Source organism: Idiotropiscis lumnitzeri, chromosome 1, assembly GCF_059441095.1.
Source record: "Idiotropiscis lumnitzeri isolate Australia: NSW breed Sydney's pygmy pipehorse chromosome 1, RoL_Ilum_1.0, whole genome shotgun sequence".
Classification (NCBI taxonomy): domain Eukaryota; kingdom Metazoa; phylum Chordata; class Actinopteri; order Syngnathiformes; family Syngnathidae; genus Idiotropiscis; species Idiotropiscis lumnitzeri.
The window spans coordinates 2,710,355-2,738,149 of NC_142391.1; the positions used below are offsets into that span (position 1 = coordinate 2,710,355).

At 41.8% G+C, this 27,795-nt stretch overlaps 1 protein-coding gene and 1 long non-coding RNA gene across 2 annotated transcripts; one reads left to right on the forward strand and one right to left on the reverse strand.

Moving 5' to 3' along the window:
- Window positions 1-1,220: 1,220 nt before the first annotated feature.
- On the reverse strand, window positions 1,221-22,845 carry plekhh1 (pleckstrin homology, MyTH4 and FERM domain containing H1). Its single transcript, XM_088313845.1, has 29 exons — window positions 22,687-22,845; window positions 19,190-19,252; window positions 18,963-19,112; window positions 18,385-18,468; window positions 17,764-17,845; window positions 17,514-17,693; window positions 15,999-16,729; window positions 15,840-15,918; window positions 13,555-13,646; window positions 13,201-13,351; window positions 13,005-13,141; window positions 12,024-12,134; window positions 11,842-11,928; window positions 11,054-11,215; window positions 10,535-10,615; window positions 10,109-10,291; window positions 9,934-10,045; window positions 8,557-8,669; window positions 7,585-7,761; window positions 7,417-7,514; window positions 7,155-7,332; window positions 6,215-6,370; window positions 6,046-6,143; window positions 5,410-5,551; window positions 4,755-4,909; window positions 3,712-3,841; window positions 3,087-3,170; window positions 2,864-3,010; window positions 1,221-2,346 (listed from the first exon to the last, which is right to left on the reverse strand). The coding sequence occupies exons 1-29, from the start codon at window positions 22,831-22,833 to the stop codon at window positions 2,191-2,193; spliced, it is 4,266 nt and encodes a 1,421-aa protein (XP_088169971.1). The 5' UTR covers window positions 22,834-22,845; the 3' UTR covers window positions 1,221-2,190.
- Window positions 11,987-13,522, forward strand: LOC148342667 (uncharacterized). The gene is made up of 2 exons (XR_015846372.1): window positions 11,987-12,110; window positions 13,213-13,522. It is a non-coding gene; the product is annotated as an uncharacterized LOC148342667 (long non-coding RNA).
- Window positions 22,846-27,795: the final 4,950 nt, after the last annotated feature.

The following is a 27,795-nucleotide window of genomic DNA, read 5'->3' on the forward strand; positions in this document are numbered from 1 at the left end:
CTATTAATAACACTGGTCAACAGCAAATTGTATTTGGAGGTGGCTCTAAGTGACAGTAATGTGAAATATGGATGCTAATTAAAAAAATGGCTTATTTTCTTTGAGCACCTTGTGTTGTTGAAATGTTTTCAATTTTGGTTTTTAAGTTTGACCTTAAACTTTTGCGCAATATGGATTTTACGATGAGTTGTGATTTATAGTAATGACGTTTAAAAAAAAAAACACCTGTTGCAATTCTTTAATATTACTAAATATATTGCATTTAATATTGTTATTATAGGGCGGCAAGCATGTCCGCTGCACAGTTCAGAGGTGCAAGCTCCGGATTCTAGTACTTTTCGAAACAAGTTAAAGTGGAAAACGTTCACATTAAAAAAAAAAAATACAAAACAGTGAATAAAAAAACCTGTCAAATAATATACTGTATACTACAAATACAACCCGTATATCATAGTAGCCGATTAGTTATGCCTCACAATTTCTCAGGGTGAAGCACTATTCGCCATAATTTTCACCTGGCTGCAGCGCTTCCTTTCTGCCCTCATTCTCCTCTTGGATAAAACGTGTCTGCATTGAAGTCAATAAAAAAAGCTCATTTTTTTTGTCGTGAACGTGACTCACTCACAAGCTAACATTAGCTTGACTTGTTCCTGTGGAGTGTTGTGATCCTTATTCTCCACTTGGGTCGTCTTTCTGCCCACAGTGTCCTACTCCTCAATGATAAAGATAAAAGTCTCGTTTGAAGTAAATGCAGTAAAGCCTTGTTCTCTGTTTCTATGGAGCATGCTTGCATGCTAACGTTAGCTTACCGCGGCAAGTCTTACTCCACAGTCTCCATCTGGCTGCAGCGCTCCGTTCCCTTCTCTTGAATAAAATGCATCGGATTTGAGGTAAATACAGGACACACTTGAGCCATCTCAGACCAACTAATTATGTAACATTTAATATTTGTGACATTAATCTTTGTTGTATTGCCCGTAAACAATTCCGCCATTATTTAGGTCCTGTGTTGGGGGAATTGAATGTGGGCTGTTTCATGTATAAACACAGCCACAGCGGATACATTTCACTTGAAATGTACATGGAAATAAACGGCTAAAAAAAAAAAACTACTCATTTGGAGCAGTCAGAACTGGTTTATTGCAGCATATAAAATTCCACCTTGGAAAGGACCTTTTTTTTTTTTTAAATGACATCTGTAAATAATTTAACTAAAAAAATGAACACACACGATTTGAACTTTATTTTCATGGGACACACAGACATTAGTAACTCCCAATCTAGAACAAACACTTAAATGACGCTGTTAGTTCGAAACATTTTGCCTTTTTGCGCATGGCAGACATTTTGTTCAGTCAAAAATGGTTTGGCAATCATAATAAATAATCTTTTTCCACAAACAAGACAGCGGTTCCACCACCAAAGACTTCACATCTTTTTTTTTTTCAGCATTAAGTTAGTTTTGGTAAAATTAGCAAAAGTTAAGCCGCTATAGTGGTTCTGTCCCATTTTAACGCAAAGGTCGCGACACTGAAGCAGAAACGTGTCATCATCCCCCATGTCCAGTAGGTGGCAGCATTGAGTCAGTCACTTTGCAAGTCATCCGGTAACGTAAAAAAAAAAATAATTAGAGCAAATAATACGTAGACATTTTTGTCAAACAAATGCCACAAAAAGTCATTGTCGGAAAAAGCAAAATCTAAAAAACGGGGAAATTCTTTTTTTTTTCCAAAAACAAAGCAAGCCATTTTTGCAAAGGTTTCTACTGCAAAGTACCGTCTCTCCTTGTCACAGTTTTGGGGCATTTGGAGGTTAGCACCGTGAGGCAACTGAAAAGCATAGAGGCTCAGTGGGAACAAACCAATTTGGGGGTGCGCTAACATTAGCATGTGCGTTAATAGTCGTACCTCCTTTTGCCAGTGAGAAAAGCTGATTCTGTACTTTTTAAAAATGTAAAATCAATGATGGAGAAGGAATTTTATCCCGTGGGAGACTAAGAAAGACTCAAGACTTTAAATAGTACATCGTGGACCCTACTTTCGTATCATAATTTTAAGATAAATCAATACCATGCATGGGGATGTTAATTCAAACCAGATTAGCCGTCTTAATCTTATGATTGTAAAAAAAAAAAAAATAATGGAGCTGGCTAAAAACAAAAACGTAAGCTCGGCAAGTTAGCCGCGACGGTCAGAGTAGTGTGGGGACTTTGGTCGTGTAGTTCATGGCGGGAAAGTGGCGGGCGTCAGCGTCCCAGTGCGCTTGGGGTTGCTGGGAGACGTTGGGCGGGGCGGCCGGGGTCCAGTGGTTCATGTAGCTGGCCATGAGCAGAGTCAACTCCAAGATCTGGTTGAGATAAAAAACATGCTGACATGAACAGGTTTCGGACTTGTGAGTTTTTACAAGATACGAGCCGTTGATCCACAAATGACGTTTTTTTTTTGTTTTTTTTTTTGCTTTGACTTGCAAGTGCAAACATGAGAAACAAGCGCTCTACAGTGCAGCATTTTGGCAAATGGTGACCAAGTTATCTTCCCAAAAATGTTTAATGCCACTCTCAGATGTTGAAATTTCATGTTACATTAATATTAAACTATAAGAATAATGTGAATTTAAAAAAAAACACAAACTTAAGTCAACTTGCTCAATGCTAAAGTTAACACAATGAGAAATGGATTTGTAACGCTTTAAGCAACTGATATCGGAACACAAATGGTGCAGCAACACATTAAGACATGCAACAGGAGTCGGTCATGTATATTTTAGGAGGAGCTGAGAAAACGTCCACTTCCATTCCTTTCAATGGGAAAGACAAATTATTTTGAATTGGCACCATCGCCGACATCATATCGGCGCCGGTTACCTTTGGTTTGGCCATGGCAAACAGTCGCTTCTCCACGCTCTTCTTCCCGCTTCCCGGCTCTTTCTGCTGGCTGGCGACCACCATGAAGTCGTCGCAACAGCCGCCAAAGGTGACCACCGACTGGTAGGTGTACGAGGCCAGCGTGTGCTAAAATAAAAACACTGGCGTTAACTTGCGAGATCCTCAGTCGGGCTTGACGATTTTCCGGATGTAAGAAAATGACCATGGCGTTGTCCAGCACGCACAGCCCGTCCTCGTTGACCGCCAACCAGGCCGGGCCCTGCTCGTGACCGGCGGACGGCACAGCCTGCAAGCACGATCGCACGTAAAAAATTAATAAACGGGAGCTAAAAACCCAAAATGCTTTTTGACAAGAACGCATTTTATGTGCCACCAATTAAAACTAATTTATTCTGCACTTGGGGAGTAAGAATTGCTGTAAAGTCGCAGGGGTTAGGTGACAGACCACCACGCCAAACTAACAAATTGATCATCTCACATTCATACAATCATAATCATGCCCAAAAATGTACAAATAAAGATGTGTAAAGTTAACATTTATATGGGCGTAAAAAGCAGGATTGAAGAATATTTGACATTCCCTTTCTTGTTTTCACGTTCAAATGGACACAATCTGTTTTCTGCCCTCTAGTGGCAGACGATGGAGTTACACTCCAAATGAAAAACAAAACTGAGTCACAAATCGATATTGCCTGACATGGCGACGACCCCCGAGATGGACGTAAATTGACGAATCAATGTAAAATTATTTTTCCACAAATGCAATATTAATTACAAAACAAGAGTTTTTGACAAAGCGATGAGAAATGACGTGAAAACGGTCGTACCTTGACGCTGAAGAGTTTGGCGCCAAACAGGGGCCACCGGCGCGCCACCGTCAAGTAAATTCTCAAACACTCGGCCACGCTGCAGCCGCGTAGCGTGGACCACCTGGCCGCCAAACGCTCGCTCAGCTCCCTGAGTCGCAGGTAAAAAAATATGCATGCTTAGTCGACAAATTATGACAAATTTAGTAAGTCAGGAAATGTGTAAATACATAACAGATACTGACAAAAAATTAAATTTTTTCTTAAATACATATATTGTTTGTATATTGATGAAATAAAATAAAGCTTTCATGTCTTATAAATGGTAAGTGTGGTTATTTTGTTATTTACTAATAATGCAAATAATTTTTAAAAATAAAATCGTATATGTGATTACTTTTTTTTTATATTTTGCTACCTCAACTATTGGAATTGTTTATTGTTTAATTTGTTTAATTTTTTTTATTGTTAAATAATACAACATGCAATCAGTTTAACTTAATCATTAGCAATAATGTAGATTAAAATAAAATGATTTCATGTTCTTAATTATTTAATTACCAATCTTAAATTATTTTATTGATATTCAATCTAATTACCAATATTTCATGAATGGAAAAATATATAAAAAAAATTTAAATAATATGACAAAATATGAAAACAATAATTGAAGTGGAACATTTTTGTTTTTAATTTAGAATTTTCTCATATAAACATTTTATAATATAACTGAGGACCAGTATATTTGAATAAATAAATAAATAAATCCAAGATATGTATAAAAAAAATTGCACATATAAAGAATGATAGTGTTCTATGTTTCTGACAGTATGTTAACTATTGTCCTTGTAGTTTGCAATGTATCACACGGAGCTGTTTCTAATATTTTGATCCATTCACATAACAAAAATATTTGGAACAATTCCTTTTGGCATGCTGCCAACGACATCAAAAATGCTAAAAAAAATAAATAAATCATTACTGCTCCAGTTTTCCCATTGGATGTTTTCTGGAAGGTGTACCTAATGAAGTGTCTAGTGACAAACACAAAAAGTCTGACTGACCTGAGTTGCTCGGCGCTGCAGTTGTGTTTGTAGCGTTTGGGGTAGAAGCGCTCCAATGCTTGCAGGAGCATCAGCTGAGACTTGGGCTGAGGCGAGGCGGGCGAGGCGGGCGAGGCGGGCGAGGCGGGCGTTCGCTCCAGATCGCCATGTTCCACCTTCAAAAATATGAAAATTCACTTTCTTATTTCCATTTCATTGCAGGTATCACATCACTTTCCTTGAAGTAAAAAAAAAAAAAAATGTAATCAAAATATTTGGACTAAAATAAAAACAGGTTGTAGACATCATCAATACTGAATATAATAACACTAAAGGGAATTTTGATTATAAAGACGAGTAAAATTGTTATTTGGGCAATTTCCAGTCTGGAGCTCATTGACTCGTTAAAAGTTTGACATCGGGGTTATAATAGTTTTGTAATTGTTCATTATGGTTACTTTTTAGTTTGAGTTTTTTTACTTTTTGAATGAATTTTTTTAGCGCCATAATTTTTTACAGAAGGAGTATTTGTCAAACGCAAGATTAAAAAACAAGGTCACTTTGTATTGTGTAATAAAAAAATAAATTATAAATAATAATAATAATAAATAAAATAAAGAAAAGTGCAAATCTGAAAACAAAGGACATATTTGTGAAGTCGAGGGGTGGTGGATACCTGCGCCATGAGGGCGGCCACCTCCAGCGCCAGCTCCTTGTTGACGGGGAAGTGGCCCTGCTGCACGTTGTCGTTCACCTGGTGGGCCAGCAGGAGGCGCTCACGCTCCGTCTCACCTTTAACCTGAGAGTGGAAGCAAAGCCTGCAGGGTGGAAAGTACAAAACTGAAGATTCAGAACTTCTGTTTCCATGCCAGTGCCGAATTTACACCCACAATTTACATTTAATCTATTTTCAAATAAGTACAAATTGAAACCGTGTTTGTAATGGGAAAAAAATATTCTCTTAATGTTCTGAACTCCCGTTTTCCATGCCAGTTTAGTTTTTTATGCACCTCCACAGAGCTGCAAAAATGTCAAATAAATTTGATTATTTGATTTTATTTCATTCATTTTATTTGCAATTATATGTAAATAATTAAATGCTGGCTTATTGTTTTTCAAGATTACATTTTAATTCATTTTTTTTTATTTATAGCATACATTGGACATCCAATCATATATTGATAACTTTATTTATTTATTTTCATATTTTATTTTTCTGTAATGGGCGTTTCAACGGTTATAATGAATGGAATTAAATTGTGTTGTCATTTCGATTCGACTCCATTTTGCCTCCATGGCGGACACGTCCTACCTGTTCTTGTAAGTCAACCGTACAATGCGCGTGCCTTCATTCTTCCCCGGGTGCTGCTCCTTGAGAGCCTGCTCCCACTTGGAAATGACATCGCAAATCTGTAAGAAAAAAAAAATAATCAATTTGCAGCGGTTGGCTTTTCAGAAAGTCAACATTCCGTTTCGCACACCTTGGCCGTGGGCAGCAAGCAGTGCTCCAGATCTTTTCCAGACGGGTCATCGGTAAAAAGCGCAAAGCCGGTCAGCTGAGGACTCCGCATGCCTATCCTGTGGTTCAGCGTGTTGAGGAACTCCTCCACAGTGGTGGAGCCATCAAAGCCCACCACCTGCGGGAGGAAAAGTCTCTCGAGTCAATATGCAAAACGTGCACACGAGCAGCCGCTAGATCAGGGGTGGGCAAACTTTTCGATTGGCGGGCCACAATGGGTTCGAAAATTGGACAGAGGGGCCGGACCAGGAGCAGATTGGACGGAGTGTTTTGGTCACCTCACCTCATCGGAGGAAAAAATACAATTAAATTTGAAATGAAAATGAATAAAAGCTTGACAACAATATATATGTCTTTGAAAAACCACAGTATTTATCAAATAAAACATGAACGAGGTTTATTTATTTAATTTTTTTCAGGATTAAAACGTTTAACGGGCCGCATGTGGCCCCCGGGCCGTAGTTTGTCCACACCTGCGCTAGGGGATGAAACATTTCCAATCTGCGATCACATTCACGAGTCAACGCTCTTTTGGTAAATTCCAGTTAACGTGTTAATCTTGAAATGAACGTTTCGAACGATACGAGTTGCGCGTCTACCGTTGGTGGAATAAATACTCGAGACTCATGACAACGGCAGAACACGAGCGAACGAGCATGACTAGCATCACATCTGCTCTTCTGTCATATCACAAAGCTTTCATTTTACATCGAGACGTTTACGGAAACCTTTTTGCCACCACCAGCAAAGCTTTGTCACCTGGCAAAAACAACAACAACAAGCCCGCCACTAGGGGGCACACCCACCCGCCACAGAAAAAGAATTTTGGGATTAGATGTGAAACGCCTCCAACAGGCAAGACGAGTCCGATCCTTTCACCCTGTGCGGATTTGGTTCCTCACCTGGTACGTGTTGTTCATCAAGTGCACGGGGATGCTGAAGGGCAGCGAATGGTGGTAGGGATTTCTCAGCAGGATGGAGACGATCTCCATGCGCGACGGTTTGGCCTCTCGCTCACCGTTGCGCAACGTTCGCTCCACGGAGCGCTGGCAGTACACGGCGTACTTGCCCACGTCGCTACTGCAAGCGGGGAAACGGGATGCGAAACGCGGGCTCAGTGACCATATAAGGACGACTCCCCCGTGCGGGCTTGATGGATCTCACCTGGGGTCGGCGTTTCGGTGGAGGTGCTGCTTGAGGTACCAGAGGAAGTGCTGCTGGGGAAGGAAGAGCGCCACGCACAACGATAGCAGCTGCCAGCACTGCGCAAAAGAAAGCAAAATGATTCACGACCGCCAAGAAGGAGACGGCGATGAAGGCGGTTATATTTACCTGCGTGGCGGAGTAGTTGTGCGGCGTGCGGCGATTGGTCTGCTTGATGAGCTGACAGTACATCTCGTTGTGCAGCTCCGGGTGCGACAGACACACTTGCAGGGCGTTCTGCGCCAGCGACGTGTGGTAGTCCACGCTCGGCGACTCCACCAGCACGTTGATGAACAGCTGGCATGACTGCACACCACAAACATGTTGGAATGAGTGTTGTTGCAAAGAGTCTCCAGCTGGGGGCAGCAAAGTGCAGACATTTATTTTGGGTGAAGCAGGATGACGTGGGAAATCTGAAAACTTTTTCAATGCAAATATTTTAGATTTTTTAAATGTATTTTTTTTTTTATAACGGATAGACGAAACAACTAATATTTTATTCATTCCGTGAGAGAACTTAAATTGTCACAGCAGCAATTTTACAAATAATAATATAGTAGAAGCAACAAAGTACCCACGAAAACAAATGTACGAGTATAATAACAGTCATAATAATATTTTGTTTTTATTTAGTACTTTTCTGGATACGCCAATACATAACTCAACATAATTATATATTTAAATATAATATTTATTTAATATAATAATTTTTCAATTTTTAACATAGGAGACATTACTAAAAACGATTGCAGAAAATAGTTGCACTTTTTGATGTTTTTTTCTAAAAATATGCATTATGTAAAAACAGAAAGACTTTTCTCTGTACTCTAGTAGGGTATATACGTAAAAAAATAAATACTAGCAATTGTGAATTTATGAATTGATTTTGCATTTTTTTGGTATTTTAACGATCAACTAATTTATAAAGTAAATTTTATAGTATTGTGGCATTCATATTTAGTATAATTTATTGTATTCTGTAATTTACTTAAAGAATGAAGCGACATTAGTAATATTTTTTTTTAAATGCTTTTAAAATATAAATGATATCAGTTAATGGTATGATTTTTTTTTTTTTCTTCTGTATGTGTGGAGTTGGACCTTGAATAGTTTGAGAGCTTCTGTCTGCAGGGCGTCCGAGGGCAACGTGGTGAGCGGCGAGCGCAGACCTTCCTTGGAGAAGCTCAAGGCGTCGCTCTGCCACAGGCTGCATTCTGAGAAAACCAAACAAAATAAAGAAAAAACAACAACAACAACAACAAGGCAAATACGATGGACTGTCAACACTCAGCAGCTGACACGACGAGTTGAGGGAGAGACGGTTGTAAACACCGTCTGCTGTCTTGAAACGCCAACGTCAAAATAACTTGGTGCTGACTTAACGTCGTCCCATTTATAGCAACAACTAAGAATTGTGCAGTCAATCAAAGTATTTTGAGGAACTGAGGCAACGACCGTAACTTGCTTGGATAGTTTTGAGAAGATTTGATGAAACAAAACCAAACGTATACAAAGAAGTGTAAGCGCCACATTACACAAAGGAAATAAATATTTGCTAAAAGGAAAAAAAAGGAATTAAAATGATAAATCGTATTTTTAGGATATTTTTTATTATTCTAATTTTTTTCTTTCCAATTTTAATTCATTTATTTTTGGATGTCATCAGAGCATTGCCACATGTGTTTTATTATAATACAACAAAAACAATTAATATATAGATACAATTATTATTTTATTCTACCAAATTAAAAAAATTAATTCTGGTAGAAACATTTTTTTTAAATGACAATCTAGGAAAAAAAAACATGACATTCTCATAAGAGTAAAAATAGATTCATGACAAAATTGCAATAAGATTTTTTTTTCTTAAAAAAATTATAATATTACATTTAAAAAACAAAAAGAAAAGAAAACAAATACATTCTTTTGGGTGAAAACTTTTATTCTAGAAAATATACAACTAACTCTGTTTATCTGTGAATATTACAACATTCTCTGGATAAAATACACTTATTGTAGTAAAAACTATTTGAAATTTAAAATTTAATGAATTTAATACAAAACTAAAGTAGATTTCTGAACTTTTATTTTCTGAAACAAATGCATTTTTTTCATTTAAAAAAAGAGGCATTTTTCGAAAACGCATTATTGTGAAATTGTGACATTATTCTTGAAAAGCATTTTTTAGATTATTCTATTCTATTATTCTATTAGATTATTCTTGTAAGATTAAAAAAATATTTTACTCAAATTACAAAAATTCTTGAAATAAAATAATCTTAATCTTCAAGCATTTAATTCTAGTAAGATTATTTTAAAAACTTCACCCTAAATCTTGGAAAATTCTCACTTTTTTTACTTCATCCTAGTGAACAATTCCCCCACCACCCCATTTTCTTTACAACGGACCGGAAATTGTTGTCATAAAAATAGAAAAAAAAAAACTTTGACGAAGTTATGAATTGGTGTTTCAGTCACCTGCATCTGCATCTGCGTCCAGCAGTCTACCGATGAGCTGCTCGCACTCGGTCCCCACCTTCAGCTTGCCGCCGCTTCCCGCCGCCACGCACAAGTGGTACAACCACGCGTCCTGTCCAAAAATTCCCCGTCAGCATCTCGGAAGTTTCATACAAACTTATCACGGCGAGCTGACCTTTTCCTGTTTGGTGCCGACGAGGAGGTACGAGGGGCTCTGGTCGCCGGGCTTCACCACCAGCGTGCAGTGCGATGAGAGGAAGCCGCCACGGATGCCCGCCTCGTAGTCTTCGTCCGAGTCGCACGAGCGATCCACTTCCTGGACCAACGCCGAGCGCAGCTGCAGCTGGCCCAGAGGCATCTGAAAAAGTGGACACGACGTCAATCGTTAACTAATTATACTCCTAGCATGTTAGCTCATTTCTAGTTTTGCATTTTTTTGAGACATGGCGCGTCGAGCTATTTTTGTTCATCGGAATGGATTAGCCTCAAGACTGTTAGCATGCAAGCTAACAAGTTCGAAACAAACTATTTTGCCATTTCTAGCCACAGACGACCGTAAAAAAATAAATATATAAATAAATAAATAGCATTTCTCATTTACTTTGTCTTCCTGGTTGCGATAGTAGTAGAAAACCTTTCCGACCAAACAGCACCACACCAGCTTGGAATGTCCATGTTTGACCTGTGGCGAAAGAGGGAATATTTCATGGAAATCTTCATAAAAATTATAAAAGATTATATAAAGATTTCTAGATAAAATATGAATGAACGAAGAGCAATAAATTTGACATTTAGCACTTGAGGTCACAAATATATGATACGGGTGTGTTACAGTTGAGGAAAATATTTACAGCTAAATGTTTTTGTAGAGTACCAGAGATGATAATAATATTTTATCTTTTATGCAAAATACAAAGATTATTTTCTTTTTTTTTTTTTTTAAAACATCTCAAAATTTTTTCTTGAAAATCTAAAAACAAAGAAAAAAAATGTGCGTTATTTATTGATTTTTAAATGTTCCTGATTTTTTTTCCTTCCACTTTACCATGCATGTGCACCAAAGGGCATCTCCAAAACACTTTTTTGGGAGAGCTCTCTCTCTCTCTCGCTCTCTCTCTACCTTCGTGAGCCAGCCTGTCACGATGGGCTTGGCAGAGGTGGGCTCCACGCTGACCGGGCGGCTGGCCTGAACTTTCAGGATGTTCTGCAAGACTCGGATCCACTCCTCGAGGATGTTAGGCGAATCCGCCGTCAGGTAGAAAGTCTTTTTCTCCGTAATCAACTGGAAATATGTCAGGAAAAAAAATGGAGATCTGAGAAGAAGTTTGAAAGAAAAACCCCAGTTAACGTATTATGGATTTTAAAATGAAAAAAAAAAGTTCACGTGCGAGTGTTTATTTGATTTTTACCTTTCGTATGTTACCAATGAAAATCAATAAATTCTGTAAATCATCCCAAAAAAACTGAGATAGTTGTTTTTTAACAGTTACAAAGGTCCAAACGTGCTGGTGTGTCGTTTTTCCTTTTTACCTTCCCTTTTTGTTATTTTTTTTTCTGGATAAAGAAACAATTATTTTTTTTGTTGTTTTTTTGATTACCCAAAGCATCACAATTTGGTGGTTTAAAATAACAAAAAAAATTTTTTAATGGATTTTCCAGTCACAAATTTGTTTTCTTTTTCATCAGAAAAGTACATTTTCTACTGGATTTTAAAATAATTTCTCGATTTAAAAAAAAAAAATCACTTCCATTGAAAATCCACTGCCCAAAAAGTAAAAAAAAAAACAGGAAAAAAAAGAACAAAATCCTCGTTTGTTTATTATGACAAAAGTGCGATAAAACAGCTATTTTGGAACACCTTACAACGCAAATGCACGAACTGAACCGAACAAGCACTTAGAAACTTACTTGAAAAGTTTGCGCTCCTTCTCCACGCGCGAGTCGGCAAGACGAGTTGAGCTCAATCTGACCTTGAGGTTTCCTGATGATGTCGCTCTGGAAGCGTCACACAGGCGCAGAAACATGTTCCAAAGTTCCTTTTTTTTTTTTTTTTGAGTGCGACTTGCTCGAACGCAGATGGGAAGACTCACGGGAGATTTGTAGTAGAGGATCTCTCCGTTCCTCAGGACGAACCAGCGACGCTTCCACGCTTTCACCTGACTGCTCATCTTCAGAAGGTAGCCACACTTCTCCAACGTCTCCTGAAGGCAACAACATTGCGGAATTCAGTGCTTCTCAATTATTTTCTGTTACGCCCCCCCTAGCAAGAAGAAAATTCGCGCCCCGCCCCCCACTCTCTGCCACAACTCTAAATAATCGCATTTCCGTTGCCAAACAAACCTACACCGCAGAGTTAATACTCGCAGCACACAAGAGGCTTGGAGAGCGTTACTGCCAACTACTGGAGTGGAGGTGCAATTACACGTTATTGTAGTATGGCGGAAAAAAGCACGTTCGCGCCCCCCTCTGATGCCCCCCCCATTATTTGAGAAGGACAGGTAGTAAGAGTTTGCAAAATGCTAACGCGCTAGCAGTAGATATGCTAACATAGAGCAAGACACCAAACTGAGTAACGAAAGCACTCAAGATACACCGAAAATGATTTGACATCTTCCCAATGAGATGACCTACTATTTTTGATTTAAAAAAATACATAATATCTAGATAACATAAATAAAAAAAATATATACAGTATCTATTTTTTCATTTACATTGTATTATTAGTTTCATCCATCCATCCACTATCCGATCCGCTTATCCTCCTGAGGGACGCGGGTAATAATAGTTCCCCTTTTTAAGTTTCATTTAAATGTAAATTATAGTTTCCATGGTAACTTATATAACATAATTGTATTTAATTGATCAATATTTGTATTTATTCATAGTGGCAAGTAGGCCGAGAGGACGTACTCAATTGCAGATTTCTTTTACTTTAAGTATCTGTGACTGGTATCCACGAGTACCCGATACCATTAAATAAGGTCGTTATCGGCCTGATACCGACACATATCGTTCCTCGCCCATCCCTAAAATAAAATCATTATCTATTTTTTTTCCCCATGAATACTCACAGGCCCGGTGCTCTCACAGGAGTAGGACGAGGTCCTCTGGACTTTGTGTTCTGGCTCCGAGTAGTCGCTGTCTAGGGAGCAGGCGTCGGGCGGGATGGCGTAGTCGCTCTCTGAGCCGATGGACGACATGGACACGCCTGGAAGGAACGTTCAATGAAATGCATCGTTGAGCGTGACGAAATGATTCTCCTCGTACCTCTCTTGACAGCGCGAGGGCTCCCGGGGACGCCGCCGCGCTTGTCCGGACTCAGCACGGAGGTCCGCAAGCTGGCCAGGGATCCGCTGTCGTCCTCTGAACCTGAGTCGTCGTTATCTCGCAGAGGCACGGCGCTGATCTGAGTGGCTTTCTAAGCATATGGAATTGCGATTTTTTTTATTAGAATTTTTTGAAAAATTGTAATTCACGCCAAATGAGGTGTGCCTCATCTGAAGGTGAAGGTGAAAACAGTGTACATGCTCCAATCATGTTTTGATGCTTTAAGAGTCTCTTGATGAAAATAAAAACCTCTAATGTAAAATGTGCGCTTTGGCGCAATAATGGCTGACTCACCCCTTTGAGTGTGGTGTACACCGGAACGCTGATGTTCTTGTACATGAGCTGCGCAAACGGACTGGCTGCTGGGCACTGAGGCAAGATGGACCCTAAAAGCAAATCAGAATCAGAATCAGATCCAATGGATGTTTTTAATGCTAAAAAAAAATCGTTGTTATAAATGTTTTTTTTTCTTGTTGTTGTTGTTGTTGTAGTTGATTAAGATGTCAAATTTACTTGTATTCCTGAATAGAAAAATGAGTTTTAGCGGTTCAACATGCGGCCTGATTCATTTCTAACTTCTTGGCAGCAACACAAATGGGGATAGAAATGTGAGATTTTTTATCATCTTTTTTTTTTTATTTAATTCATATTGCAATGTAATTGTAATTTATTTATTTATTTATTTTTTGATTTATTAATGTATTTATTTTATTTTCTTTCATTTAAATGTATAAGTTTTCTCATTGTATTTGTATTTTAATTTATAATTGAATGTTAATTTGCAGTATTGCATTAAATGCACTGATTTATTTATTATTATTTCATTATGTACTTTTTTATTTTAAGTTGAATTCATATTCAAATGTAATTTGTATTATTATTATTATTATTATTATTAATTTATTATTTAATTTATTTTATAATTTATATTCATATTGATACAGGTATACATTCATCATGAATTTACTTTAATGGTATTTATATATTTTTTCATTTATATTATTATATTTTTGGCTTAATAGGACACTGTGATTAAAAAAAAGAAAAAAAGCCGCTCCAAAGTATTTTTGGTTTACATGACGCAAAGCAGCTGACTGCGGCTTTCATGAAGCAACACTGTAAACACCCCACGCACGGTTACTCTGCTCTGGTGCGTCTGCAAGAGAAAATATAATCCAGACATCTGACGCCACCTGTGCCTCCAATCCAGACAACCTTGTGGAGGTGAGATATTGAGACTGTGCGTGCTCACGCAGCGACGTGACATCACCCATGATTTGCGCAGCCTGAATCAAGTCCATATTTGAATCACCTTCCCAGCAAGTCAAGTCAAGTCAAGTCAATTTTATTTGTATAGCCCTTAATCACAGACAGTCTCAAAGGGCTTTACATAGCCACATTCGACATCCCCGATCTTAACCCCCAGGAGGGCAAGGAAAAACTCACAAAACCTCATTAGGGGAAAAGTGAGAAACCTTGAGAAGGGACCACAGATGGGGGAATCCCCCTTCCAGGATGACCAGGCTGCAATGGATGCCAACTGGGCAACATTTGACACATAAGCAAGGGGAGGCGCTCTGATTCGAATGGGGACCAGAAACCGAACGTTAGATCCAAACGGGACCATCAGACTTCAGAACAAAGCAGACTTTAATGGAGGGGTGGGCAAACGATTTGATTGGTGGGCCACAGTGAGTTCTAAAATTTGACAGAGGGGCCCGACCAGGAGCAGATGGATGGAGTGTTTGGTCACCTCACCTCATCGGAGAAAAAAAATACATTTAATTTTAAATGATAATGAACAAAAGTATCACAACAAAATATCTGGGTTTGACACACCAGAGTTTTTGGAAAATAAAACATTACCAACATTTAATTTTTTTCAAGTTTGGCAGGCCGATTAAAATGTTTGATGGGCCGCATGTGGCCCCCGGGCCATGTTTGCCCACGCTTGCTTTAATATAATATTAGCAGGCGAATCTTGAAGCTGAAGATGAGACCAAATTAAAAAAAAAAAAAAAAAGCGCCGCGTCAGCATCCGCATAATCCGCAACAGCTCTTTGGCTGCGCTGCCAAGCCTCGCCGGGGATCACGCAATCCGCTAAATACAAGGAACGACGTCGCGATGGAGAGCGTAATTACACCCAGGCCTCGTTCCTTTCATCGCGCGTGATTAGAAAGCAGACATCTGACTGCCTTTGCGCTAAGCGCTTCTTTCTTTGACGTGGGGGGAGGAGGGGAGGGGGAGAGTGGGGGCGGTCCTACCGCCCAGAATGAGCCCACACCTGCACAGGTGCACCAGGCCCCACCGGGCCGGAGGAAATGACATTATAGGTCGTGACGATGGATCCTAAGCGACCACCCCGCAACGCTGGAGTGGCTGCCGAATGATGCGTGACCTGTCACCCAACGTTCAGGACTTGACTCGCAGCAAGTGAGCATTCGATTGAAACAGTTGGCTGAAGTGAGCGGACTCACTTGGAGAAGAGTGGTTGGTCGACAACGCGTTTGACAGCGCACATCTTGGTTGGCGTCACAGAAAATAATTGAAAAGCACTTGATTAGGTGTTAGGACTCACCTCGACCGGGGAACCTGGCTCCAGGAGACGCCTCCGATACTCTCATTCCAGCCTTGGCCACAGCATAGATTCGACTCTCCTGTGGAGAGTCAGTCGGTTGTCTTATCACGCACACTCCAAGCTGATAAATGTCGCTCGGTTCACATTGAGTTCACCTACCCATGACGGGAAACGATGTAAGGGAGGCGTCGGTGGCTTCAGAACGTCAGGATCCAGTCTCTCCAGTTCCTCAGGGAGACCCACAAGATGGAGTCCGTCCCGCTGCGCCGGCTCCTCCGATCCGGACCCTTCCACCACGCCGTCCATGCTGTCCGGGAGCGTGTCGTCAATGTCCGTTTCCTCTACGGGCTGGGAGAAAGGCGATGTGCTGGCGGTGAGGGTGGAGCAAGTGGACGAGGGCGTCATGATGTCGATGCTGACCAGCTGGTGGAGTCGGTCCAGGCTGTGGTGCTGGGGCTGGCTCAAGTGCTTCTTCACCAGCTGGATGCTATCCCTGGGGGTGAGTGGTGTCCGGATTTTGGGTAAAGTCATGCTGGCGCCCGACTGGGGGGCCGACGTCTCGGCAGGATTGGGAAAAGGGTTGTTGGCCGAAGGCGAGCGTGGAACAAGTGGGCTTTTGGGTGCGAGTCTGAGCGGAGATTTAGGGGATCTGGGGGGTCCTTGGGCCATCTCGTATGCTGAGGAAGAAGACGAAGATGACGAAGACGAGTGAAGGCACTGAGAGCGGAACTTGCTGTTCAGTTCGTCCGACGAGTTGTCTCTACCCTCGGAGCAGCCTTGGGATTCGGTTCCGGGGTTCTCCCTGCTTTGGCCTTGTGACTGACGATCATGGGTTGGATGGCAGCCTTTGCAAATCCCTTTACGGGGGAGATCAGGAGATCTTTTCAAATCTGAGTCCAAGAGTATACAGAGATTGCTTCAACATTTGTGACTGCTTGCTAAAGGCAGAGGAAAACCACATGGGCACAGAAAGACACGGACAAGGCTTTCTCTACTGGCCTAACCAAATCAAGAAAAAATTGGGAAAAAATATTCTTCACATTGATGTCATATTATAGCCTGGTGTTGTATTTTTAGGTTAGCGTTTTTATCCAATCAGTATCCAGCGAGCTTGTGTTGCCAGGCAGATTTCACGATCCCAGTAGCACGCATTATTCGTCCAGGGCCTTCAGATACCATCGTGCGGGCGTCTGTTCTGTGTCTCAAGGGGGCGCTCACAGTTGATAGACAGTTGCGATAGCCAATCAGATCACGAGTTGGTTACAGTAAGCCTTCTCACTGGCCTTACGCTGAAGGTGATGAACGCGTGTTGTGATTGGCTACTCACTCGTGAGGGGGCAGCGCTATGCGGAATCAACACATCCGGAAGTCGTAACTGATGACTGTTCAAAAATCTAAAATACCTTCTTGTTTTTTGAAACCACAATGGCCTAAGGAGGGAAAATTGTGAATTTAATTGCAGATGCGCTTGCAAGGCCATTTCCAAGTCGGACTTTTCAAGAGACGCTAGGTTGTCCAACACTCACTCAGAACTGTGTAAGTTTCTGTTTATTATTTGTCCAGCCGTGGTGTCATAAATGATGGTAATATGAGGGGGATTTATGCAAGTCGGACTTCACAGAAGGCCTCCGTGTGAAATGCACGGCCCACTACTGGACACAGATGACCAATCACCTGTTGGCGAGGTCTTGCCGGTTCCACGGGCAACCCTTGGTCTCCTGCTGTCATCAGATGAGGGAGGCATACCGGCGCAGCTCGAAGAAAGCTGGGGACTGCTCGGCACAAGGTGGATGTCCGGCCAGGGGGAGATAACTGGAGATCCATCGGGATAGGTGGCCGCATTTTCTAAAAGAGCTGAGAGAAAGCGTCAGATTTGTCAGCTTTGCAGGCAAATTATCAGGCATGAGATGTTTTTTTTTCCAACCTTGTAGTTTGTCCTGCAGCAACACGATCTGCTCCGACTGCTTCAAGTTGTCCTGTTTAAGCTGCTGGTTCTCTTGCTCCATCTGATCATAAAACATATAAGGCTGTATATTCGTAGACGGTGCACGTGTGCGCACGTGAAAACGTAAAAACCTCAGCGCATCTTAATTTTCGTGTGCAATTTATCGTGTTTGGGAAATGACCAGAACGCACCGCTCCATCGTCGCCATTCGGCGTTTTCTTTTACACACTGTTAGCGGACCTGACGATGTGGGGACTCGATAAGCTTGGAGCAGGTCTAAGTCGTGGTGCAGATGATGTAATGCGACTTTAGTGAATTTGATCGAGGTGCAGGCAGACAGATTCTGTGCTCTGGGCTAAGGTGTGGTGATGTCATAAACTCTCTGAATCTTTGTTGAAATGAATGAATTGAACGCATTTTTATGAACATCATCTTTGTTAAATTTAATGGCGCTACCAAATTTTTGTGGTGGGAACCAAAACGAGAAAAACTCCATTTTAAGTACAGTGGTCTCCAACATTTTTAAATGGGACGCCATCTCGGCATCTGTATTTGTGATCTTCGGAAAAACCAGATCGGGCCGGAACCGTTCACGCTTACCTCTCGGAGTTTTAGTGTCACCCAGTCTTTAATCTTGGCCGCTTTCACCTCAATCACTTTGGCTTCCTGGGCTCTGACTAAAATCTGGAGGAAGAAAATTGGGACATTATTTGTCTGCTTTTCTATGGCTGAGCTTCTAAAAATTGTTGGGTGCAGGAATTGCTTTCAGGGGAGATTTTCTTTTCCCAAGGACCCCCTCCTTATGATAAGGCATTTTTTTTGGGGCAGGGGGGGAAGGGGGGGGTCATGATATTATAACGATATAAGTTGCATGTTTTCCTAGTAAATTATTTTTTCATCTATCCATTATCTGTACCGCTTGTCCTCACAAGGGTCGCGGGCGGGTGCTGGGATTATTTTTTTTCAAAGAACAAAGATCCATTTTTATCAGGGTAAAAAGTCCTACAACCATGAAGTTGTATTTTTCAAAGATAAAATTGTGGGTATGAATAAAAAAAAAAAATGATTCCACTTAATTGACAACTGCTGGAGCCTCCAACTGCTGGACCCTCCCCCATCCCCCACCCCCCAGTTTGAGAACCAACGCTCCATGGGAAAGTTCCACCCCCCCTTCACACCTGTTTTTCCAGCTGGATCTCTAATCTCTTGATGGCGGCATCTTTTTCTTGGACCCGGACGGTCAGGTCTTGGTACTTCCTGTACAATAAACTTTCCGACCCGCTGCTTTGGACGTTTGTCGACTTGAGCTTTTCCTCCATGGTGCGGATCTGAAACGGCCCGAATCGTTGACGCTGATGAATTTGCGAGGCGTGTTGCAAAGCAGGACAAAAGCTGCCCTTTTCACCTGTTTCTCCGCACTCTCGGCACGCCGGTCGGCCTCGATCACCCGCTGCTCCAACTCCTGCATCTGAGTCAACGAGACAAAGGCGTCCAGGTTACCATGGTTTCACACTTTGGGGGGGAGAAACCCAGCAGGAAAACACCCCCCCCCCTCCTCCTCCTCCTCTCCACTGGGACCTGTGTGGGAAAGTTCAACAGGGCCAACAGACGTGAAAACATCCTAATCAATAATTAATCGTATTTCGTCGGCCGCCGACCTGCTTGACGTACTGTCGGCCGGTGGGTGCTCACGGCAAAGTCTTCTTCGACTTTGAAATAAAACTGAATTCCTTTCTCAACAACACAATAATAATTCATGCCTTCGTCACATCTTGATTGCTGTAATGTACTTTATTTTGGAGTCAGCCGTTCCTCCATCCAGCGTTTCCAGTCGCGCCAAAATGCTGCTGCTTGCCTTTTGGGTGGCACTCGTAAGAGGGCGCACATAACTCTGGCTATAATTCATTTTAAGATTTTATTGTTTGTTTCCAAATCTTGAAATGGTCCCGCCCCACCTTACCTATCTGAAATTGACCAACAGAATGCGGAGCTTTGTATTTTCACAAAAATGACAAAATACCGCAGTGCTATATCGCCTCCTGGACATCATGTGTGTGTGTTTTTTTTTAATCAAATTCAAATTAGTACAAGTGTGGGGGTGCGCGTGTGTGTGTGTGTGTGTGAGTGTCATCAATTTATTTTATTTTCCTCCGTCAAATGCGCCCTCGGCCAACTCCTCACATGGCCTTCTGCCTCGCTCACTGGGGAGATAAACGCCATGTCACATTTTCTTTTTTCACTCTCGCTCTTGAGCTCGCTTTCTTTTCTTTTCTTTTCTTTTTTTTTTCCACACCAAAGTGGGTCAATGTGTAAAACACTCCTAACTTGGCAACACGAGATGAAGACCATGAAAAGAAGCCTTTAGCAAAAAGCAATAACATGACGAAACGGTCGTCACTCAGCGGACCACCCTACACACGCACACACCCCCCCACACGCACCCCCATGCACACACACACACACACAGACGGCAGCACTGGCCTCCACTTCAACCCCGATCAACACATTCTGTCTTCATGTTGCTGTATTGCTTTCTGCATAACGTCATCATCCAAGACATCCAAAGGAAGCTTCAAAGAATGAAAAAGGGGCACGTTCAATATAATACCGGGAATCAGAAAATTTCAAGCCTTCGACCATTGGAACACCGCTCGAGATATTTAACATCACACATCAATGGTGGTGGCACTCGTTCATGTTAAACAGCAAAAAAAAAAAAAAAAAAAAAAAAAAAAAGTACAATTAATACATATTAGTGATAGACCGATTATCAGGGCCGATATTTGGCATTGGCGTTTTTTTTAACTTTCAAGTCCGATAAATTAGAAGCTGGTTTATTTTGGCTCGCTGCAGTGCACTTTTCTCTCTCTCTGCTGTGCTCGTGACCCTGCTTGCAGAAGCAGATTAGCCCGCCCACAGCAGCATCTGATTGGTTCCTTGTACAGTGGGTAGCAGCCAATCAGCAGTAAGCTGCCGGTTTGCTTTTTCACCTCGAGTCACACCTACTACAAAAGACTTTGTCAAAATTTGAATAAACGTCAGTCTGCTACAACTTACAAGACTCTCAAGGGGAAGCCCCGCGATGACTTAGATGTTGAATATGAAAAGCGTGCGGCCGACCTCCGCTGAGACACGATGACTGGACGCCGTGTGTTTGGCACACCTGTGCCCAAACACTGACTCACGCTCTTTAACCGTTTTCCTCGCGCGCAAACACTTATGAAACGTGCTACTGTGGTCTGCGCATCGTTTTTACTTGCTTAGTCACGAAAAAAGAAAAAGGATTCAAGTTGAGCCACCCAAAAAATGTTCCACAGTTCCGGGACTGGGTTGTTTTAGTCTTTCTGTACCGATTAATTTACTTCGGAGTTAGGATCAGAGGTTACCGGGAATGGGACATTCCCACAATTCCGGGACTGCAGCGTCTCACCTGTTGCACAAAGTACGATGCGGCTTAATCGACAGATGAGCTGCAACGGGGAAACTGCGACCCTGCATCAGGTTTTGAGGCGCCACTCTGTCCTCGACTTTGATTGAACCGCAAAAACATGGCGTGATTGTCAAGGAAGGAATGGAATGGATTGTACGGCTTGGTGTTACTGGAAGCATTTTTTTTTTTTGATCTTAGTGTTGTGTGTGTGACAGCTCATGTACATTTCTGACTGGCAGTTAAATCTGCGACACTGCGGCGCAGTCAACCAGGGTTAAGGAATGGAAAACGACCAGGGTCATAATAATTTGGGGATTTTTGCCAGTGGTTAGTTTTCATTTGGTTTGGATTTTTGTTTTTTGGAATTCAGTTAATTTTAATTAGTTTTTAGAGCAAGGTTGTTTAATTTTTAGTTTTTCGAAAATGCTTTGTCGTAGTTTCGTTTTTATTAGTTTTGGTATTAGTTTTATTTTTTTCTCATTTAAGGAGAATTTGTTGAGAACAATATTAAAAAAAGTTACATATTTATTTACGTATTCTCAAATGACTGTTTGACCTTTTTTTTTTTTTTTTGCTATGAACGCATGTATAGCAACACCCAAATAAATACGTTGAAAATTAACCCCGAACGCTCATAGATGATATTAAGATGAAAATGACGTATTTGCTAGAATAATAATTAGTTTTAATTTGTTTTAGAAAATTAACATGCAGTTTCAGTAAAATTATTTTTTTTTCTTAACAAATCTTTTTTTTCAATTTTAGCTTTCGTTTTCATTACCTTGACAACCAACATATTTTCTGGGATATAAGACGCACCTGTATATAAGCCGCAAAATGAATAAACAAATAAATAAATAAAATTTACAAAATTAAAAATAACCCCCCCCAAAAAAACACGATACAAACGCCGCACGAGGCTACAGGCAGCAGTTTTCTATATGAAAAAAATATATAGATGTTTTTTTTACTGGATGTCCAGAACGATTTTGTACCGTGAATGCACATAAACAGTTAAAACAGTGCCTTTTAACACGGCAACAACTTTGCGAATTAAAACAGAACAGACCTGAGAGGAAAAAAAAAAATTTCAAGATTTATTTAGCATATTTCCCGAACTATAGAGCACCCCTAGTGGTGAAAGAAAAATCCACAGACAAGCCGCACCGTTGTGTTAGCCACATGGTTCACATTGTAGCAAAAAAGTAGCGACTTATTGTCCGGAAAATACGGGAGTAGCCGAACACCGCACACTCACTAAAACCACTCGCTGAAGCCTGCACAATATATTCCATCCGGTTCTGCGGCGGACTTCACACCTGACGCTCACTTCTTCTGCCCAAGAATTTCATCACGGCACCAACATGGAATTGGGCACACCAAGTCGAATGTTATCAACTACGGAGGTCATACCCGAGCCGTAAGAGAGGTGGGACACTTGTTCTTCTCACCCAAGCCTTCGTCTCTCTTACCTTCTCGGCCAGCAGCTCCCGGATTTTCCCCGCTTGGAGTCGGAACCTCAGCAGCTGCATCTCCAGCGTCACGCAGCGCTTCTGCCAATCCACGCTGGATCCTCCTACGCCTCCCGCAGCGCCGCCGCTCTCCAGGACGTCGGCCATGGCCGCGATCTCCTCGGACTGAAACGAGAGCGCCAGAGTTGTGTTGATTTCGATTGTGCAAGGTGGTGGTTATGGTGAATAGCTGGCGAGACGAGTCATGGCGTTCATTACAGACGTACGTCACCAAGCATGAAGTTGACTTTTTTTTTTTTTTTAAATTGTGGACCGTTTCAGGTCATTCTGTCTTTGATTGGAATTGCGCAAGGTGCCGTTTTTCATCGACCTCCTCGGGTGGAGGTACACGACACTTGATGCTGTTTTTGTTGTTTTTTTTTTCCTCCAGCAAGCGTGGTGGCATCTGTTTTCATTTAGCAGACATGTCACATCCGCTCTGGTGATTCAGTGAGTAAAAAGTGTGGCGGATGAACTTAAAAAACTTCCTCCCATGTGACACACGCCGGAGACGAGCGCAAACGAACAAAACAGCTGGATCGAGTAACGCTTGAAACTTTATTTCCATTCCCTCGCATGCCCACACACAAAACCTCAGCGGGGAGGTTGTGTCAGTCGGGATGGGGGCGGGGGGGCAGTCGGGTTCATTGGCTCCCAGGCCGACCGGCCAAAGCAGGTCAGCTCTGCCTCCTAACCCCAAACCTCCTTCCTCCCTCCGTCATGCAATCCCTTCTTAATTACAAGGCAGGCTTGAAACTGGAAGCTGGTCCGGTCCGGCACAATGGTGTCTTTCTGCATGACCGTCCTATAAGAGGAGAGTGCAGGGTGGGGGGTTGTGGGGGGGATAGTTCTTCAGCTCTCGCAGGCACAGAGAAAGGAGGCAAGAATGTGTGAGGATGAATGGACAAAGTGCTGAATGCAGGAAACTGATGGGGTGTTCCTGTTGTTCGGGGGTTTTTGTTGTTTTTTTTTGTTTTTTTTACCTGAAAGAGAAGTGAACAGAGACCATGTGGCGGAAGCCTGCTGAGAACGTTGGAGACCTTTAATGACACGAAGATGAGGACTTCTTGGAAAATCCAACCCTAAGGAATGTTGCACTTTGCAACATGACATTTGGTTGGCACAATGAGACAGTTTAGCTAGCTAGCTGGATGGATAGAAAAGCATTTCTTCTTGTTAGCTAGCTAGCTAGCTGAATGGATAGATGTATATATGGATAGATGGCTAGCTAGCTAGCTAGCTAGATAATAAACCATTTCTTCTTGCTAGCTAGCTAGCTAGCTGAATGGATTGATGTCTATATGGATAGCTGGCTAGCTAGCTAGCTAGCTAAATAGCTAGATAATAAACCATTTCTTCTTGATAGCTAGCTAGCTAGCTGAATGGATTGATGTCTATATGGATAGCTGGATAGCTAGCTAGCTAGCTGGATAGATAGACAGATAGATAGATAGATAGACATCGCAACTAAATTTCATTTTGCTGAGTGAAACAGACTTTGGGGGGCAAATTTTTTTTACTTATTTATTTTACGTACAAAATATATATCTTGAGGCTTTTTTTTTTTTTTTTTTTTACTTTTTGCTTAATTTGTTTTTAAAAGAAGGCTCTATTTGTCGCACTCCTAAAAATGACCACTAAAATGGCACCTTCCAAGCAAAATGGCTGACTCTCTGTCTCTTTTTAGGCATGGGTTCTGGAGATTTTTTTTTTGGAGGGTCGAGTCATGATGGACAAGGCTACCGAATTTGAAGTCACCGTGTGAAACTGACTTCAGCGGCGGCGGCTGCCTTGAGATTCAAACAAAGCACGACAACGCCAACCTCGGCGAGAACAAATGCAAAGTTAAGCAATAACAGACACAAAAGAGAGGGCCGTCAGCCCAGTGGCAGACGAGACGTTCAAAGTCCGGCGGTTAAAACTGAGCGCCAGCGCTCCCTGCAATTAGCCCGCTCGTAAATACAGGCTTTAGCCGTGCAAATTATAGAAGTCCTGCATGCGGAGCCTTTTGGACCTGGGATGACCACTCGGTGCTCGACTGGCTGGCGGCTTTGACATAAAGCAGTTCGAGAGGCACGGAAAACTAATCATACTTGAGCGTACACAGTACAGTGAAGCAGTTTAGGAAAATTCAGTAATTATGGACACCCTGCTAAAAGTTCCTAATGGCCATATTTACGGTGACAAAACACTTTCATATTATTTCTTTCAGAAAGGATAAAGAATATATGCTTGTTAATCGTCAGTGTATTGCCGAAAGGATTGTAACACCATGACTACTGATGCTAATAGTTAGCCCGTCAATGGTGTTTTCCATTCTGTGTTAGCATCAAGCTAGCGGGGTATTTTTACTATCCTTGTTTGGTTGTTTTGAATCCACAATTTGGAATTCTTTTTGTCACGTTGGACAATCCACTTCGAGTGTGAGTGGGATCAAATTTCATGTTGCTTAGGAGAAACCGCCTTTTCTGTTTAAAAATAAAAATGTCACAACAAGAACAAAAGCAACATGGCTTTTAACACGTCTTGGGAGTACAAACCCCCTTTTCCTGGCCCCATTTGCCACCTCCGACATCCTTGACGACGACTTGCTAAGCCCCCCCCCCACAAGAAAACAAACGTCTCGAACACTCCCGGGGTGTCGCCGAACGCCAGCGTCAACTTTCCACTGAGCGGAAGAAGGCACGCGTGGCTCTACCAAAGGCCACCTCAGAACTGAGGCGAGGAGAGACAATTTTTGCCTACTGTGTCTTGTATCAACAAACATTTGACACGTGGACGCGGTACAACACTCCCGTTGTGTACATTTCAGATTAGAGCTTCCAGAGATCAGCCTGCCTGCTGGATTGGCGTCGGGCCACCCAGAGAGGATGGGAGGATCCACAGGAGAATTGAGTCGCTAACTTGGCTGACCAAGAGAATCTTTGCTCCGGACCAGTTTTCACATAACAGCAAGATAGGAAAAAAAAACGGAAAAATTACGAAGGTATGAAAATGGGATTCAATTTCACAGCTGTCCCAGTTCTGTTCCAGATCCGATACGACCTCCCAAGGCGAAATACCGCCCGAGTCAACTTAATGTTGGTGTTTGTCTAGAGCAGGGGTGGGCAAACTTTTCGGTTGGTGGGCCACAATGGGTTCTAAAATTTGACAGAGGGGCCGGACCAGGAGCAGATGGATGGAGTGTTTTGGTCACCTCACCTCATCGGAGAAAAAAAAATACATTTAATTTTAATTATAACAAAATATGTGGCATTGAAAAACCACAGTATTTAGAAAATAAAACATCGACAAGGTTTATTCATCTAATTTTGTTCAAGTTCGGCGTGCCGGTTTAAAACGTTTAACGGGGCCGCATGTGGCCCCCGAACCGTAGTTTGCCCACACCTGCTCTAGCCTGAAGAACGGGGAAAAATTAATAGCAAGGCAGAAAAAAAAAGCCTCTTAAAGCATTTATAGCTTCCTACGGCTCTGCTACGAATTCAGAAGACGGAATATCGACAATTCAACTTTGCGCTGTTGTTGTTCTTGATAGAGAAGACTGAAAGAAAGACGGATTTAGTTTTTTCGTCTTTTACACGCAGTGTCAATTGACAGCATCCCACCTCTGTTACGAATCAGATGAAAAGCCGGAAAATTTCTGGTTTGACTTTGCTGCCCCATTCCATGTCGGGGCATTTCCGACGGAACAGCAAGACTGAAAATTCCATTTTTTAAAAGAAAGTCTCAAATGATGGCGGCCGACCTCTGTTACAAATCTTGTACTACCTCAGAAGCCAGCAAAAATTCTGGGTGGACTTTGTTCCCCTTTTGGTGTTGCTTGTTACAAGTGTTTCACGCACAGTTGCTATCCTCTGACGCTAATCCGCCAAAAGCCAAACATTTGCCAAGTTGATCTCACAGCCCGACCACCTTTCCTCGACAAATTTTTTTGATTTTTTATTCTCTGAACAACATGGAAAAGGTCGGAACATTTTACAATCGACACACACTTATTCAAAACAGACGTCCGTTTGCACACACGCAGGCGACGACACGCTGCTGAGCTTGCAGCTGCACTGATGTCAGTGATTAGTCGCTCGGGGGTGACATCATCCCCAGCAGACGTTCCCACATCCCGCCTCGCGCCGCACCCCCCCCCCGTGCCGATCCCGCCTGACGCCTCGCAGGCTCCAGATGTGGGTCACGGCTGCACACGTGCAAAAACGGCCACAGATACTGTAGGTGTGCCAAGCTTGTGGCATTGCATTCAAAAAGACGCCAGCCTAGAATTGCTGAGGTGCATGAAGAAAGTTTTGACTCGGTCTAAGTGGGATTTCTTAGTTTTTAATTTTCTAATACTTGTAAAAATGTACAGAAAAAAAAAAAGATTCATTTAAAAAAATATATATTTAAAAAAAAAAAAAAAATTGCAAATGTAGGGGGCGTTGATAGTAATCTAAATCTCCGAGTGGAACGGATCAACTGCATTTCCATTCATTTTAATGGGAAACATTACTTTGGTTTATGAACAAGGTCACAAACCAAAAGTCGACAGTATATGAATATACATCTTACACAGCGGGTCGCTGACACAATCGCCTGTCTTGTGTGCAGGCAGCGTGGGATGAGTTCCCGCTCAGTGACGGTGTGCATGTGTGTGTGTGTGTGTCTACGTGGCGACCAGTCCAGGGTGTAGCCCAAAGTCAGCCGAGATAGGCTCCAGCATCCTCCCGCGACCTCGTACCGGCTAAGCGGTGTTAAAGATGACAAACATATTATACAGCCCCCTGGTGGCGAAGAGAGGAACATACCACACGACAAATTTTAGCACGAAATCAAGATGCAAAAACTGACTAAAAAGACTGTAATTATTTAACTAGTGTATGTCTTTATGTACAATACTGAGGAGGGCCGATTTTCATATTAAATTACGTTACAAAATCTTTTTGTGTTTTTTTTGTGGGTCTAGAATGGTAACGGTAATAACGGTATTTGCATTTGTTGCAGGGAGGAAAGATGATTTAAGATACGAGCATGGGAACGGAATGATTTCGACTTATCTCAAAGCGCCACGGTTTGTTGTCTCAT

Bases quoted from the DNA above. Each gene is read 5' to 3' on its own strand.
- plekhh1 (XM_088313845.1), bottom strand. From the start codon at position 22,833: ATGGCCGACGTCCTGGAGAGCGGCGGCGCTGCGGGAGGCGTAGGAGGA. The intron at 10,616-11,053 runs GTAGAGAGAGAG...CTTTCGCCACAG, and splicing joins TGACAGGCTGGCTCACGAAG to GTCAAACATGGACATTCCAA. The intron at 7,333-7,416 runs GTGAGATCCATC...CCCCGCTTGCAG, and splicing joins CACCGAAACGCCGACCCCAG to TAGCGACGTGGGCAAGTACG.